General features: G+C 34.2%; 3 protein-coding genes across 8 annotated transcripts; 1 reads left to right on the forward strand and 2 right to left on the reverse strand.

The window, feature by feature from the left end:
• Nucleotides 1-8: 8 nt before the first annotated feature.
• On the forward strand, nucleotides 9-2,161 carry LOC100744021 (putative Dol-P-Glc:Glc(2)Man(9)GlcNAc(2)-PP-Dol alpha-1,2-glucosyltransferase). Of its 2 annotated transcripts, XM_024367825.2 has the most exons (5): nucleotides 9-140; nucleotides 428-526; nucleotides 725-1,067; nucleotides 1,138-1,277; nucleotides 1,358-2,161. In XM_024367825.2, the coding sequence occupies exons 3-5, from the start codon at nucleotides 812-814 to the stop codon at nucleotides 2,093-2,095; spliced, it is 1,134 nt and encodes a 377-aa protein (XP_024223593.1). In that variant the 5' UTR covers nucleotides 9-140; nucleotides 428-526; nucleotides 725-811; the 3' UTR covers nucleotides 2,096-2,161. The 2 variants fall into 2 exon arrangements, with proteins under 2 accessions (XP_024223593.1, XP_003489686.1); XM_003489638.3 differs by lacking the exon at nucleotides 9-140 and having other exon boundaries at nucleotides 347-526.
• Nucleotides 2,162-2,486: 325 nt separating this feature from the next.
• Nucleotides 2,487-5,424, reverse strand: LOC100744136 (annexin B11). Of its 4 annotated transcripts, none has more exons than XM_012385900.3 (9): nucleotides 5,090-5,412; nucleotides 4,951-5,009; nucleotides 4,196-4,765; nucleotides 3,893-4,069; nucleotides 3,603-3,807; nucleotides 3,368-3,520; nucleotides 3,116-3,289; nucleotides 2,857-3,038; nucleotides 2,487-2,788 (listed from the first exon to the last, which is right to left on the reverse strand). In XM_012385900.3, the coding sequence occupies exons 2-9, from the start codon at nucleotides 4,966-4,968 to the stop codon at nucleotides 2,738-2,740; spliced, it is 1,530 nt and encodes a 509-aa protein (XP_012241323.1). In that variant the 5' UTR covers nucleotides 4,969-5,009; nucleotides 5,090-5,412; the 3' UTR covers nucleotides 2,487-2,737. The 4 variants fall into 4 exon arrangements, with proteins under 4 accessions (XP_012241323.1, XP_012241324.1, XP_012241326.1 ...); XM_012385901.3 differs by having other exon boundaries at nucleotides 5,085-5,412; XM_012385903.3 differs by lacking the exon at nucleotides 4,196-4,765 and having other exon boundaries at nucleotides 5,090-5,424.
• Nucleotides 5,425-5,691: 267 nt separating this feature from the next.
• On the reverse strand, nucleotides 5,692-15,365 carry LOC100744253 (galactosylgalactosylxylosylprotein 3-beta-glucuronosyltransferase P). Of its 2 annotated transcripts, XM_003489640.4 has the most exons (5): nucleotides 14,331-15,365; nucleotides 9,645-9,853; nucleotides 9,175-9,568; nucleotides 8,277-8,434; nucleotides 7,712-8,110 (listed from the first exon to the last, which is right to left on the reverse strand). In XM_003489640.4, exons 2-5 carry the CDS (start codon nucleotides 9,840-9,842, stop codon nucleotides 7,712-7,714), a joined length of 1,149 nt encoding a protein of 382 aa, XP_003489688.1. In that variant the 5' UTR covers nucleotides 9,843-9,853; nucleotides 14,331-15,365. The 2 variants fall into 2 exon arrangements, with proteins under 2 accessions (XP_024223595.1, XP_003489688.1); XM_024367827.2 differs by lacking the exon at nucleotides 14,331-15,365 and having other exon boundaries at nucleotides 5,692-8,110; nucleotides 9,645-9,842.
• Between the last annotated feature and the right edge of the window lie 1,258 nt (nucleotides 15,366-16,623).

Raw genomic sequence — 16,623 nt, forward strand, 5'->3', positions numbered from 1 at the left:
ATATCAACTCGCTGATTTGAAAATATTGATATAACGTTTACTTCACAATGAAAACGTTATAGTCGTGTTCTAATTACAGGATGTTCTTAACGTCATATGTCTTAAATTACATCGCTTTGGGATGAAAATTAATCATTAAAGTATGATTATTAAAAAGTTTGACAATACGGTGTTATTTAATAATATGTATGAATGAAATGATCATCGTAATAAATGAATGTCTTTAATTAAGTGTGATTAATTAAGTAAATTGTTAGTGGTCAATGTGTTATAAATGGTTCTATTTTTTATCATTTGTGAATTATAATCACATTTCATTTTTATTTGATTTCATTTCATCGATGAAATGATGAACCAAATCTTACCTAAAGACACTCAATATGTACAAAAAGTTCTGATGTCGTTAATTTTTTTATGTATTACACAGTTATTTATTTATTTGAACCATGTACAACCTTATTATTTCATTGATGAGGTTTTTCATGTACCTCAGACTTTGCGATATTGCGCTGGCAATTTTACACAGGTATGTTTCAATTGTTTGTAATTAATCTCTATTTTTCATAACAAATTATTACAGTTTTTCTGCTTATTGAAGACATAAATTATTTTCAAACTAAAAATTTAATTTTGATGAACTACGTTTATGAGATATATTACTGAAAATAAAATAAAATGTATTTCGTTATTTCGTTGAACTACATTTGAGGGATGTTATTTTCAGTGGGACCCTAAAATTACCACTTTACCTGGGTTATACCTAATTACAACTCTGATATTATCACCCTTAAAACTCTGTAATATCTTTTATATGAGATGCATAAATTTGTTTGGAACATTTCTGAATCTCTATCTTGCTCACAGTATAATTAAACAAATTTCAATAACTCATTGGACGCAAAGATGGAATGATTGGATGAAATTTACTGTGGCTTGTAACATTATGTTTTTTCCACCGTTATTTTTTTGGCATTTTTTATATTATACAGATGTCGCATCAGTTAATGCAATATTACTAATGTTATTGTTACATTTATATAAAAAATTTAAAATGGCAGCTTTAGTAGGTATGTATAAAAGCCAATGAACAAGATATATTGAATTTCAAAAGTAGCAGTTATTATTTATATCATGCAGGTTTTTTGTCTGTGTTAATTCGACAGACAAATATTATTTGGATTGCATTTATTACTATGGAACATTTATTTGACTTATTAGATCATAAAATGCACAAACCAATTTCACATGAACAGTATACTTCAATAATGTATTTAAGAGTGAGTAAATTATTGTTGAAATATTTGTCAAAAGTCAAATATTTTGCTTATTTAAAATTTACATTAAATGTGCTTTTTAGTTGTTATGGGAAAAAATAATGCAAGAAACATGTCACGGATGGAAGTTATTTATGAAGTTCATCATTCAGTTGGGTGTACAATTGTTCCCATATATTTTAATATGTTTTATGTTTATTGCTTTTGTTGTATGGAACAAAGCAATTGTAGTTGGAGATAAAACAGCTCATGTTCCCACTGTTCATATTCCTCAATTGTTATATTTTTCTACTTTCCTATTTTGCTTTTTATGGCCACATATGATTATTTACTGGAAAGATTATTTAAAGTTTATTAGTAAACACTGGGTGTTTGCAAGTTGTATCTTGATCCTTTTAACTATAATTGTTCATTTTAATACTCTTGTACACCCATATATGTTAGCTGATAATAGACATTATGTATTTTATTTTTGGAATAGGTTAATGGGAAGATATAAACAATTTAAATATCTTTTGGTACCAATATACTCATTCACTTTATATACAATGTTTCACGGACTTAAACATTTAAGATTTATGACACAAATTAATTACATCATTATGGTTTCTGTAGTACTTATTCCTCAGTTACTAATAGAACCACGTTACTTTATTATTCCATATATACTTTATCGGTTCCTTGTTAAGGAACCAAAGAAGTGGCAAATTATTGCAGAATCAATAACTGTAATTATAGTAAACTTTTTACAATTCTATATCTTTGTCAATAAAGTTTTCTATTGGAATGATCAGCTTTATCCTCAAAGAATTTCTTGGTAAATTAAAGGATGAAATTTTATGACTACAAACTTGTTATTTGTTTAATAAATTCTAAAATTTCCAAAATGTATGTATTTATTTCCATCCTGTATAATTCTTACAATACCTTTTAAATTCATATTTATTTAGAAGAATATCTATACAATATATTGTAGATAAGAATATAATATAATAAACATGCTTATACGTGTGTATACAGCACTTATATATATAGCTCGTATATATATATATATAATAGCAAAATAGATCATATAATAATTCATTTTAAGATTCACCTTTTATATCATTTTTATAAGTCATTAATACTTGTTCTTTTTTAATACTTTTCTCATAAATTTTTACTCGTAGAATACTTTTACAGTATTTAACAATAGCGCTTAACAATAATTGAGATTCAATGAGTGGAAATATAACAATTCGAGATTTGAAATAAAGCTTGTAAAATTTCGCGTCTTCTGTATTGTATGTAGATTCTTATAATCTTCTTTCGTTTCTTAGAAACATATCAATATAATAGCGTAAATCATTTGTAACACATTAAATGAATAACAAGTAAATAAATAAATATATGGACATTAATATTCGACAAATTGGCCATTAAATGCGATGAGATATAATCTCACATTTTTTGTTAATGTAGTTTTAAGAAACAAGTGCTAAAAGACATTTCTTGTAATGTCCGGAACAATCACCCTGTAAAAAACATAGTTATTAGACTTAATCAGTTAATTTTCTTGCATTTTTCTATTGAATATACTAACGGATATAAATTCTTCTAGCGATTCATTATATAACTGTCTGAATGTTTCTTTGATTTCTCCCATGTCCACTTCGCAACGTGTGACAACCAGTCTGATTAAACGATCATCATCTGTACCAAAACCTTTCATGCTTTTGTATAATTGTTCAGCAAAGAAACCAGCTCTGTTTTTGACGCACTTCACTGTGGTGAAATTAATTCAATATCAATATACCGTTTCAATCAAGATTATAGTAAAACATAATATATTATTTACATACCGATGGCTAGAAGACCTTTTTTGATATCACCCGAGAATTCGTTCTCGATTGCATCTTCAATAGCATGTCCCGTAATATTTTCATATTCTTGGAATACCTGTTTCAATTGTGGAACATTTCTTTGAACCAGTATCGCATTAAACGTTGATTCATCAGTTCCGAAACGGAGTTCCCCTGAAAAGCAAAGGAGAGTGCAAATACCATATACTGATAACGTTATAAATCAGTTGCGTTATTTATAACATTACATACCAGCTCTGAGAAGTTCTTTGGCATCTTCTATAGCGGCTGCGTGATCTATGTCGAATGACTCATCTCTGTTGGCACAACATAATGATACCATTAACCGCTTGAAATTCCCGGAAGTATCGTCTGTTAGATCATCCTCTAATGTTCTTCCATACACTAAACAGTAAAAGAGAAATAATTGTGATTCTTCAATAAGGAAATTTGTAATTCTAAGAAAATTATGTCTAGTGGGACTTACTCGCTTCGTAAGCTTGTTTAATCACGCGAATCTCGTGATTGGACATAGTACACAATACTTCTATGAGGACGCATTCGTCGGTACCGATACCCGCCATTGCGTCATGTAATTCTTTGGCATAAAATTGCGGTAACGGCATCATCATAGCAAGAACTAATCTTTCGAAGTTGCCCGACAATTCGGACTTCAAATCTTTTATAAGATCCTATTAAAGAAAATTTGAATTAATTTAAAATAATATATACATATTAGTCTTTTTATAGCCTATAATTAAATTTTAACGTTTTTACCTTCCCATATAAGGTTTTGAACTGGACTGCAATTTCTTGGCGTTGCAGATTACTGCGATTGGCAAGCACATGAATAATAGCTTTTTCATCCGTCCCGAAACCCTTCATTGCTTTCCTTAAAACTTCTGCATCTGCTCTGGCATCAAAATCGTTGTATGGTACAACTGTAGGGGACAGCTGTAACATAAACCAACGATCATACTTAATATCTTCATTGGAGAAACAACGATTAAAGTATATTTTTTGTATATTAAATCATTCTTTGGGCAATGTAGGCTTTTAGACATCTTTTGTTAGTCTCACCTTAGGCGTAAACTGATTTCTCCGGGGGGCTGGGGCTGGGGTAGGTTGATAGGGAGAAGATCTATCTGTGTGTGGAGAATAATATCCTGTACCCTGCCCCCCAGGATAGCTTCCGCCTTGATAGGAACTTGAATTATTTGAGTGAGCATTGGAAGCAGAGGTATAAGGAGAAGGTATATTAAAACATTCTTTTGCATCTGGTGCATTCCGAAGATTTGGATACATATTATAATTTTGCTGTTGTGGATATACAGAAGGTTGTCTTGGATATGGTTGCTGCATTTGTTGGGATGGGTAAGGGGAAGGGGATTGTGGCATAGGTAAAGGTATTTGTTGAGCAGGAGCTCCTGGCGCTGGAGGAGGACATTGGTTTGATATAGGATGATTAGGTTGCACAGGATATGGAGAATAAGGTTGTGGCATACCAAAAGACACAGGAGCGGGACTTGTAAAACCTATGTTGCCACTTTGAGGATAAGGCAGAGCACCGGGGGCAGAGGGTGTACCAGGTGGAGCCCCAAATGATGTTGGTGGTGGTGCATGGCCAGGAAACTGAATCACTGGTGGTCCCTTTGATAGCAAGGTGCAAATAAAAAATAATACAATCACACTTTCATGTTCATTTGTTTTCCGACTGTAAATATTTCATGCTATTTAGATGCGTTTTTACGTCGCACAAAGATATGTGAATAAAAACATATTTAAAAAAAAGATGTAAGAAGTATCTGTAATAGTAAGAAAAAGTAAATACTCACTTGATAACCGTAACTCATCTTAGTTGACTTCTTGTAAAATGATCACTAGGCACAAAAATCTGTAATTAAATAATTATTATTCCAATTAAATAAAAAGCGTGATGTTTCGATGTTAATCTAATTGTAATAATTAACAAACCTAAGGATAAATAAAAGACGAAAAAAGGAAACTGTAAGGTTGGAAACGCCCAGTAAAGACGCACTTGTTATGAAACAATGACAAACAAATCGTATTTCTTCAAGCTTATATCGAAGTTATTTCTGTTGCACGAAAACGGTTTAGAACTGCTTAAGGTTTCGTAGAATTGTCGCACTCTATAAGTATCGGGAGATTTTATTTTTGTGACGTATTAGTAACGGGACTTGGAACCTAAGCAGATGTTACAAATCCGAATTCAAGAGAAACGATGTTTCATCGAAAGGTATACGTATAATGTAAGTACGTATACGCAGTCATGGGATTAGTGGGAAAGGATAAAAAGCAATCGTTTACCAGTTACTGACGTCACATCGAACTGACGTAGCGACAGCGAGTTAGACGGAAATGCCACGATCAAAGTACGCATGTGTGGTCTAGGCGCGTAAAATTCAAAATATTTTCATCAGCCGTCCAAAGCTGTTTTCACTTTTCTTTTATTTTGCCATGATAAAGATTAAATGTATCGTTCATTTTCTTTTTTTATGATTGTTAAAGTCATTAATATCCACGCACGCAAAGACATGATTCGCACAAAGCCAACATTATCTAACAACGAGTTTATTGCTTTCATGATATAGTATCTCCGCTTAATTAGAGTACGAGTAAATTGCAGGAAATTGCAGACTTGGTTTAACAATTTACACGTTGTGCTCGATACGCTTTCACAAAATTATGTTTATGTGTCGATAAAATCTGGCTAATATATATAAATATATTTATAGTTTGTAACATAAAGATTATAATAGTGCTTCGCTAATTGGCCACGGGTTGGGACTTCTGGCCAGTTATTAAAGGAGGTATAATCCTAGAAAATTCCAATTATCCTTGATGTTCAAAAATGTCGGTCAGTTAACGCAGCACTACTGTAAAATCTTCAATATCGAATATTTCAAAAAATTATAAAAAATGAATTTGCGTTTGTCCTGTGAATTTTCAAAGAAATATGTAATATACAATTATATTCGCTCGACACTGCGGTAATAGACTTTTTGATAATTTTAATATTCATTACAACGTTGTTAGACTAGATAATATTGTTACAGATGCGTGCAGCATTCTAAATTATTTTTCTTATTTATTTTGAGCAACAAGAGCGCGGAGAACTTAAACGTTTTGATAATGAAACATCGAGTTCCAATAATCAAGAACTAAAAAATATCTCTGTTTAACTTAGATTTTTTTTTTGTATATCACTTGCATTACTTTGGTAGGTTAATGTTGCATATTAAGATGAAGCTTCAAAAGGTCTATTAAAATTTCAAAATAACTTTTTAATTTCCATATTATACTCTACTTTCGACTTTAATCGTTGATCATTTAAAAGCCGTATAAATTAGCATTTCTTTGCGAGATTTGGTTACAGACCTTTTGAAACGCTTCGTTACATTTCATTTGTTTCCTATCTACGCATGCATTCGATATGAATTCACGTTCGACGATCGAAGTTCTTCCTGCCGCGAACTATCTATAATCTTACGATATTTCATACAATCCATTAAAAACCGGTGTGCATAATGTCTTCCTTTATCGACGTTTTCTTTTTTTCATTTAAGACTGACTAATTTCATAATACATTATATTATACACGTAGGCAATCTCCTTAAAAGTAACACAAAATAATATGAACTAATAATATTAAGGATCCTAACTATAAAAACAGAACGTTAAAATATTAAGGTTTCCTATTTGCTATTTCGCAAAACACTTTGTATTTGTTCGTTGTTTCATAAGACAAAAATATATTACGCTGTTATAGAAATATACTATAAAACAATATTTGTACAACAACGATAAGTATAAAAGGTAACTTGCATTTATTCTGTTTCACTAAAGATTTGATGAACGCTATTCACTGTGGAATTCTAAAAAAAATTGATCCGTTGAACACATATCAAATTTAGGGTACCTACACAGAAAACAAACAACTTGCAAGGCGAAACGGAAGATAATGCAAGAAGTTGTATATACTGAACAGTAAAGATCTTTCTTTCTCATAGTTCTCTTAGTTTTATCGTAACTCAATCGAATTACTTTTCTCGCGCTAATTGGTCTTTACCCTATGCATTATATATTATTCATTACAACTAAAATTAATACGTTAATATGTAAAATAACGCTCTATACTCTATGCTATACAGAAACATACCACTGCAACAAAGTTTAGTTAGTTCCCATTTTCTTCGCACATTAGCTTCTTTTAAAAATTTTGAGTTATAAAGAAAGCTATATTTTGTTTCAAATCTATCAGTCGCTCAAGATTAAATAATCTACATAAGATGGAATAACATGAAATAATCTAATATGATTCTATCGTAGATCATAATTCCACTTTACAGTCTGTTCAAGAAAACAGCAACGTAAAAAGATAGCCTATATAGTGTCTTTTTATAACAAGGGAAATAACTTTGTTCAACCAGTCAATCAATAAAAAACCAGAAAAGAAGATCATTGCTACGCCAATCGTACTTTACAATACTTCAGGCACTGAATCACTTTGTTTGTCGTACTTATTAATGATTAAAATCAGATCGAACTCGGAAGTGCAATCGTAGTCAGACTACATCATACTATTTGTTGTTTCAGTTTAACTAGGTTCGTTTCACCATATAGTTTCATATCAAGGGGCACACTTGGTTCATTCTTTTTTGTTTGCGTGTGCCAAGCGAGCACCTTGGTGCAGTTGTCGGCCAAGAATTCGATGTCCTTTGGTTCGAATGGCGCCAAACTTTTCAGAAAACCGTCTTCCTCGTAACCAGCCTTAAACGGCATCGATGCATTTGGCCTCTGAAGTAGAAACTTCACGCTTACCGCGAAACCTGCCATATCGACCGGGAATTTTCGTCCAGCGATCCAACCGTCGTAAAATCCAACGAACTTCTCGTTTTTAATGATGGGAGAACTTAAACCAAATTTGGTGCATAATCCAACGGGGAACATGGAGACTCGTTTCGTTTTACGGATCTAAAATACATAATTGCATTTCTGATTCTTACAATAATATTTTGAACTAACTGTGACCGTGATAACTAAATTACCAGAAGTAATATACAATTTTGTGCATTGCTTTAAATCAGCAATACTCGCTCTACGTAAATTAGAAAGAATTATATGCTCGCAGAAATAATACCTCGTCAAAAAGAGTTATGTCATAGGTATTATCGTCATCAGCAAAATAAAAAACGCCATTGGTCGCATTCGCTCTGATCCATTGCAAGCCACGATTTCGATTAGATACGCCTCGTGGTTTGGCACCCTTTTTCTGCTTATACTTCTCAGGCATTGGAGCTGGAAAAGAAAACGCAAAAGCGTCCGTGTGAGGCAACATCGTCGAATTCTGTGTCACGATCCAATATAAATTAGCTTATGCAAAGGCCGACATGATACCCCGTTTGGGAGAATCGGCCATTACAACTACATATTCAAACACAGACCGGCCTGGCCAACAAAATCGATATAACGCTTTTTCATCGAGAGCTTTGCGGCTGTTTCAATTAATTCCCGACGAGACGGCAGTCGATCAACGAAATTAATTCTCACCGGAACTATTTACAGCGCGCGTGTCGACTCGATGGCGGGATATTTTGAAAAGACTGGAAATTACTTCTTTCGATCATGTCAATAAATGATATATATGAACAAATACAAAAATAACACGATCTTTAATTTTGACGGTTAGTGACGTATGACTAACGAATTACAACGATATAATACGTAATGTAAATAATTAATATATCGTTGTTCCAATCAACATCATTATGAATCGCCCAGTTACATTACGTTTTTATCACTCTGTAACGATGTCGTTACGAGAAACTCGACCGAAATACGTTTAACTTGGTACAAAGCGACGCGAAGAACATTTTTCCTAGGACAGAATAATTATCTCGAAAGACGCTTGAAACAGAGAAAGGAAATGGAGAATGTATGGTTGAATAGCCGACAGATTTCGCCCAGGCTAACGATTGATATCATTTAGTCGTAGCTCCGTTTAAATTCCGTTCTAATTTCTAATCTATTGGATTTACCCGTCAGATGCTCGAACTTCAATCCTGTTCGCTCCAGCAGCCTCGTGACTTGTTTGGTAGCAACGGTCGCGTCCTCGATAACGAGCCAGTAAATGTTCTTTACCAACATCAAAGTATGCGACATCCTGGTGAGCTCGGGTATTTGTTCTGGTCGGCGATACGTCGGCGTGATTATGTACAGCGGTTCCGGTGTTTTGTTCAACTTCATCGACGATTCTTGCTGTTCGTTCGATGTGGCGTTTCGACTAGGTTCGAATCGCGCGATCTTCGAATTGTTCTCGCCCAGCTCGAAGATATTCTTGTGCAAATGATTTATTAGCTGTTGCACTAACATCGACGCTATGTCTGGACTAAGTCCGTTAATCTCTTGAACTCTGCGCACAGCGCTTTTGATCTACAAATAGAAGGACTGTGTTTTAAACGAGCGATTAAACGAACCCGAGGCGAAGCTTTCATCTTCCAAAGTTTACCATTTCTTCGCTGAATTTCGACGTCCTTACGTAGCGTTCTACCTCTTCCTGGGATAGAACGGCACCATCTTCCGCGGATCCACCCGTGTTAAAGTCACTTATCTGATCGAATCTCACACTGGTAGACAAATGATATTGGTAGAACACCACGAACAGACCTATTATGGCTACCACACCCATTTTCATGGATGACTTCATTATACCAAAACCTGCGAACAAAAATTACCATTTATATACAATAAATTTATATAGAATATTTTATTTGAATTAATACAACTAATAAGCCAAGTACTCTGAATCTCGTATAGGATTAGAGAATCGTACAAGCACGAAAGAGATAGTTATATAATTACTTAATGGCTATCGTAAATTGATCGTGAGTTTTGTAACGCTAATTTATTAGCTGTTCGGAAGGTCTCGAGCATCTAGATAACGAAGTCGTTCAGTCTTCGTTTTTCTCGCTTCACTGTCTTTCGTTTCTTCTTCTTTTTTTTTTTTTTTCGATCAACATGTTTTGCAAATGAACGAGCTCGTAAAATTAGGGAGTGTGTACACTGTCGTATACCAAAGCCGTTATAAAGGGGAAACGATAAGATATATGTTTCCGGTGATACGCATGCTCTTTTATGCATACATGATTTTCAAAAGTCATTACGTTTTATTAATTTCAACATAGGCCAGGAATACGTGATACATCGTAAGTGTTTGTGATCTTCTATCGGCAATTATCGGGCTGCAACGTCCAGTTGCGCGTTATCAAGAATGAAAATCACCGTAGCTTACCGTTTCGCTCGAAGAGTAATGCATCATGATACGTTAAGGAACCGACAGCGAATGCAATTCTATTTCGCGAAATCATCTCGGCGATGGTATTTCCGATCGATTCGTTTCTACTTTCGCAGGCGATTCAAAATTGAGAAATAAATGAATAATGAGAATCGACAATATCTTTGAATAAACGTTCCATTCGAAAAACTGTCTTCACGTGTATTCATATATGTTCTATTTATCGGTAATATCTTCTTCTCTCTAGATGCACCATTCTTCGATTAGTTTAGTTCAAGTTGCGTGAAACTTACTTCGGTTTATTAATTCGTTACAAATCGAACCGATGTTTCGGTTTAATGCTTGGTATTTAAGTAAATTCGCGAACACGTCGTGGGTTCTCCAAGAGGTTGTTTCGATACGGATTCGACGGATACTTAACGTCGACACGAATGTACAGATTTTCAATCGTCGATACAAATGTAATTCCTTAACTGAATTACCTACTGCGGTTTTTTAAATATCGTGAAAAATTTCAAGGACGTAACTTATCTCTATGAACAAATAATAAACTGACGAACGTCACGCACAACATCCGAGTAATTTATTACCACGTGTTAAACATATCGATCAACATTTTCATTCTAAACACAGAAACGATCGTCATCTTATTCCTAGTCGATAGAAATCTGTATAAATGTATCCGCGCGACTAAAAGAGAAAAAAGGTAAAACAGAGACACTTACGATTGAACAGATCCGATACACATCAATCGATTTAGCAACTGACATACCTTTACGCAAGTGTTCATTCAATTCTTATATGATTCGATAAACTAATCTATTCGTTTTTATGACGATAACCTGTGTTTTCTAGAATTTAGCAAAGAAAAGAACTTACGTATCTATAATATTTTAGTTACTCGGTTAGTGTTAGTAAGATTAAACTTTGATAACGTTGGTACATATTTGTACGTTACTGTCTCTTTCGTATGGTCGATTGATTTATATTTTCTATATCTCTTATAAACGGTGTATAATTTAATAAAGGAAACGAAATAAAAGAAGTTAATGCAATGGAAGAGAATGTCTTTGCGACGATTGGCGATAGTAAAGTAGACGTTTCGCACGAAACAAGTCGGAATTGTATCTTGTATCACCTGACCGTCTTACACTCGGCAAAATGATACAGAAACAAGCGTAAATATAAAAACTTCTGTTTCTTATTGCAAGTACGTGGATGATGGCGAAAGCGTTGATCAAATATTTATAATTACGCTCGATTGAAGATAACATTGACAAAAGAGGAATAAAAAAAAAAGTAAAGAAATTCGATATTCGTGTGATACGATTGGAAATGCACCGAGGCTGAAATAATCCGATAAATTACGTATATTTCCACTAATTGTGTTTAATTACTACGGCGAAGAACCGTAGGCCTTGTCTGTTTTCGTCCAAAGTTTCGTTTAACTATCATTTAAATTTCTAAAATAATGTTCGATCGTTTCGTTGGAAAGAAACAGAAATAGAGGAAATATTATTGGTATTTTTACACCGTTGAACGAAGTGCGTCGAATTTTATGGTTGTGCGATTATTTGAGAAGTAAAATTGAAATGGATTATATACATATTATTACATATAGTTAATAATATCAGCTCGGGAACTATTTAAAATAAACAATGTGTAAAATATATTAGACATATTGAATACAACGTAGAGCAACTATATTTAATTCGAGCCCAGAGTGAATTGAGTGAAATGTAAAATAATCGCACATAGGCCCGTCACCATTATTCCTTGATGCAATATCAAAGATAGTTTCGATGAAAGCGCGCGTTTATTTCACTATGCAGAACCGCAAATTTGCCACGAGAACGAGAATAATCTTCACGCACGGAATTCCATACAATTTCATCTGCAAGATAAATTACGCTCCGTTGCTGCTTCCACGGAATTTGCGGAACGAGTACATTTTTTAAACGTTAAGTTTTCTTCAGCGCGTTGTTGCTGATTGTTGTGTATGATTAATCGATCAAAGATAGTTTCTCTTTCATTCAGAGTTTTGCCATTTAATCTAAACTTTTGGTCTTGCAATACATAAGCTGTATAGAATACAAAAACTGCTCGAACTGGAATTTTTTAGTTGAAAAATTATTCAACCATTCGTCCGATAAAATATGCATGTCTACGTTTTCGAGGCTGAAGAATTTATCATCTACTCGTTCATAATATATCTCACGAGTTAATTGTTTTTTCAAACATTCTTTTCGTAACTTTGTTTGTTCAAACAATCGATGAATTATCGACGACTATATTTCATCGTTACGCTGAATTACTTTTTCTCGAGCCCGAAAGTAATACGGAGCAGCTTCAACCACACTGGATAACAAAAAAGTTTTCACCAAGTTTGAACCAAAATTTCTTCTTCTCCGTGTTATCAGCCACTAACTCGAACGATCCCATGCGGGCATATGTGTTTGTAAATATATATAATCTGTGTGTTCTTTACCACCTGGAATTTCATTTATCAAATTATCCTCGAATATAATAAAAATAAATATATAGATCGGATTGTTCGAACTCAGATACATAGAAATAGTTTTACCATGCATGTACGAATAGATATACCAAAATATAATGATGTATTATATTATCGTTATTATTAAATGTATTATTAAAATTATTAAACGTATTATTAAACGCGATATAAGTTTATCAGAACGACTGCGCCTGTATGTATCGAAACCCAAATAGTCGATCGACCTGCAGAATATATTTCACGTTAATAACGATACAATTAATATGTGTAATTAAATTGATCGTAAAGAGTCCTGCGTGATTCTTGAAAAGTGGATAAGAATGCAAATAAATTAAAACGTGACAACAACTCGGGGCTTATAATATTACCGTTAAGTACCTTATATGTGAGCAGTTGGTCCAACGTAAGATGTCGATGCTCGGCAGTTCTACAAAAGCTATCAAATAAAGTGTAATATCAAGAAAATAAGAAAAAGAAAAATGAGAAAACATCTGTGTTGAAATAAAGACAGAGTGGAAATTGTAACGTGCGCGGCATTACATAATCAAATCAGAGGATTGCAAATAGTCTACTAAAGGATCGATTAGACTTAATTTAGCGCCATGACAGACGTACATCACTTGCTGCAGTATCAACTTCGGCCATATATGTAGGTCACAAAAAGCTGCAATTCACCAACCCTTTGTTAACCCTTTCAATTTAGTGGCGCCACTTTAATGGCACCGGCGAATTTTCCTCTGCTTTTGAATGAAATCGTGCCTTTTCTTTTAATCAAAGAACTCCATCTATGTTCAATGTATGTTTCGAACGTTTCTAACTCAGTTTCCCCTCCTTTTCTAGCCGGTAATAAGCAGCAAAGTTACCGACACGCAAAATCAAAGTAGTTCGGTGGTTATAACCTCATCGCCTGGTTAACCCTCGGACACCGGGCCATGGGCTACTTTGTTTGGGTTAATTCTAACTTGTATGTAATTTTTTCAAATAATTCGCAAAAATAGGAAAACAAAAACGTATGTATCGATCAAAATCAAGTATGGAACAACAAAATATATTGCGTGGACCGTTAAAAATACATTCCTTTACTTTTCTCCAGTAGTCAGATCTCGTATGAGTCAACCATAGCCGGACAAAACGTACGAATAAGCCTGGATTCTTATATACTACTTTTTAGTTATCAAAATTAGTTGTGCGAGCGTTAAACTTGGTTTTAATTTAATAATATTTAATCAATAAACTTCAAAGCATTTTCTCGAAAGTCCTCTTTCCACTTGATTTCTGTAGACTAACATGAACTTTCACGATCGACTAATTCATCTTCGATATTAGTATCGATCTAACGAACCATGAATGCCCCCTATTCAATCGAGACAATTAAAACTTACCTGATAAACGGTGTTCATGCTCCGCTCACGAGTAGTAATTGTTCTGCTTCTCGTTTATGTAACTTGTATAGAATTCGGCTTATCGCACATGTCAAATGTTCGCGCGTTTTTTTTACAAGACGAAAAACAATGGCACGGTAGCTATGTTACTGATATCGTTTAGTAACATTATTGATGGGACGTGGGGAGTCCCGATTGAAATTCGACACTACTGATTTTCCTGCATACGTATGTTCCGTGATTGTTTCACCGTACCATGCATTCGTGCATCGAATTTAATGCGCTCGATAAAGGGAACAGTATAAACGACGTTGTTTTCTCATAATTTTTACCAACAAATTTCGTCTATATTTTCACAACGAATTCGCAAGTTTCGAATATAGTTGTTGCTACAAGGAGAAGATCCATTTAACAACTGCGACGGACTCCATCGATGCGCGATGATGTTTCACCGAATCGCGCTCGTTTCCCTGCGCGATGCAGATAGACTGACAAACGATCACGAGGCTTTCACGGCACGTGAATAACTAAGGGGATAATCAAGAGATTGCTGTCTTCGGTTGAGTTTCATAAATTTTCATGATATCACGACTACGTTCGAAAGACCGGGTGACGGAAGCACGTTGTCACTGACATGATTCAGAAAAAGAACGCCTTTCATTAGAACGTATCACTGATCTCTGCTTTCACTCTAATCTTGTAACACTTTGATAGTTTGGCAAATGTATTTTTAGCGAAGAGTCTTGAGCCGCTTCGAAATTTTGGCCACATGTCGTGTGTCTCGAACGAGAACTGATCGTTTTGAAGTCGACCACAAACCGACTGGATGTTCGTGACGACGTCGAACCCTAGTCGATTGTTTCATTAATCACGTGCCTGTCCACCGTACGTTTCATTCGTGTTCTGTCAGCGAAAAGCGGAAACAGCATAGTTGACGGAGAATTCGATCGAACAACGACAAAACGACACTCCTCCGTCGGCTGATACTGAACTGTTCCTTCGTCGCATTCCCCTTGTGCGATCCGTCTACGTTCGCATATCCCCACTATTTCGTTTCAGCTGGCGCAGCAGCCGACACGCCGCCGTCACTGCTCTTATATGTGTACATATATACATTATACATATACATCTATCTATCTATATATACACATGTATGTATGTATGTATATATAATACATATGTATATCGCGATATATATGCGCGCTGCACTGAATCACGTGGGAGAATGTACTTATTTGACGCAGAGTAGGTGTTTTTATCGATCTTTGAAACATCCGCGTGGTGACTGTTTCGGATCGAGCGATCAGATGGTCAATTGAATTTTGGTATCAGTTTTCCAATACATCCTCTACCTTTGTCGCCTTAATAAGTACAACTACCATACCCAATAGTCAAAATGACGAACTATGAATTTATTTTTACAATTATCAAAAACATGTAAGTGCCTTTGGCAAAATGAACTTTAGTTTTATTCAGATATGAGTATAATTACGTACATCCATTTACATCTATTATACCATTGTAATTATAATCGTCTATATACAGGTTTATGACGTTTACTACTTGCAATGAAAATTGTACAATTTTAAAATGCACTATCGAAGTTTATCGAAGATAAGTTATCGAAAAAGTGTTAAATCCTGTGTCTCCTCGATAAAAAATAATAACATCGATAGATTATACATCATAAATAACAAATATATAAATCAAACTATAGATTAGATTGAATATAAATCTCTATCTGTAAGTAATCGTCATACATGATAAGTACATTATTTACAATGTAAAATAGCTTTTTTTCTTAAATCCTTACGGCAAGTTCTAATTTCTTTGACTTTATTTCTCTTGATTACAAATTCTCGCGAATCCTTACCAACTACGATGGAAAGTTAATTTAGAAATGTAATCTCCGTCAAATGAAAAACATTGTGATGCAACTATCTGGATTAAACGTGGAGTTACATTACAAGCTATTGTTTAAGTGGGGAAATATGTTTTGTTGGGTACGATACAACGTGACTCAACTAAACATTCGCCGATTGACTACGATAGCGACTGGCATTCGAGGGTTAAGTTCATATATCGATTAAGCAAAAATATAGATCGATCCTCGAACGGATAAATCTTTCAAGATATACCGATTCCAACTCTTAAGTTTAATCTATGACGTATTTAATGAAGCAAATAGATCGACCGGTTTTGTTACCATCACAAAAATGTAATGAAAGAGTGAGAGAAAATTTATTTGGCGGATTAATGAATCGGTTTTTAAAGCACTTTTTCGATCAAGTTG

Source organism: Bombus impatiens, unplaced genomic scaffold (assembly GCF_000188095.3).
Source record: "Bombus impatiens unplaced genomic scaffold, BIMP_2.2 scf_0361, whole genome shotgun sequence".
Classification (NCBI taxonomy): domain Eukaryota; kingdom Metazoa; phylum Arthropoda; class Insecta; order Hymenoptera; family Apidae; genus Bombus; species Bombus impatiens.

Bases quoted from the DNA above. Each gene is read 5' to 3' on its own strand.
- LOC100744253 (XM_024367827.2), bottom strand. From the start codon at position 9,842: ATGAAGTCATCCATGAAAATGGGTGTGGTAGCCATAATAGGTCTGTTC. The intron at 9,569-9,644 runs GTAAACTTTGGA...TTCTATTTGTAG, and splicing joins CGAAATTCAGCGAAGAAATG to ATCAAAAGCGCTGTGCGCAG. The intron at 8,111-8,276 runs GTATTATTTCTG...TATGTATTTTAG, and splicing joins ACATAACTCTTTTTGACGAG to ATCCGTAAAACGAAACGAGT.
- LOC100744021 (XM_003489638.3), top strand. From the start codon at position 347: ATGATGAACCAAATCTTACCTAAAGACACTCAATATGTACAAAAAGTT. The intron at 527-724 runs GTATGTTTCAAT...TGTTATTTTCAG, and splicing joins GCGCTGGCAATTTTACACAG to TGGGACCCTAAAATTACCAC. The intron at 1,278-1,357 runs GTGAGTAAATTA...TGTGCTTTTTAG, and splicing joins CTTCAATAATGTATTTAAGA to TTGTTATGGGAAAAAATAAT.
- LOC100744136 (XM_012385900.3), bottom strand. The intron at 3,039-3,115 runs GTATGTAAATAA...ATTTCACCACAG, and splicing joins AAAAGGTCTTCTAGCCATCG to TGAAGTGCGTCAAAAACAGA. The intron at 2,789-2,856 runs GTTAGTATATTC...TGTTTTTTACAG, and splicing joins CGCTAGAAGAATTTATATCC to GGTGATTGTTCCGGACATTA.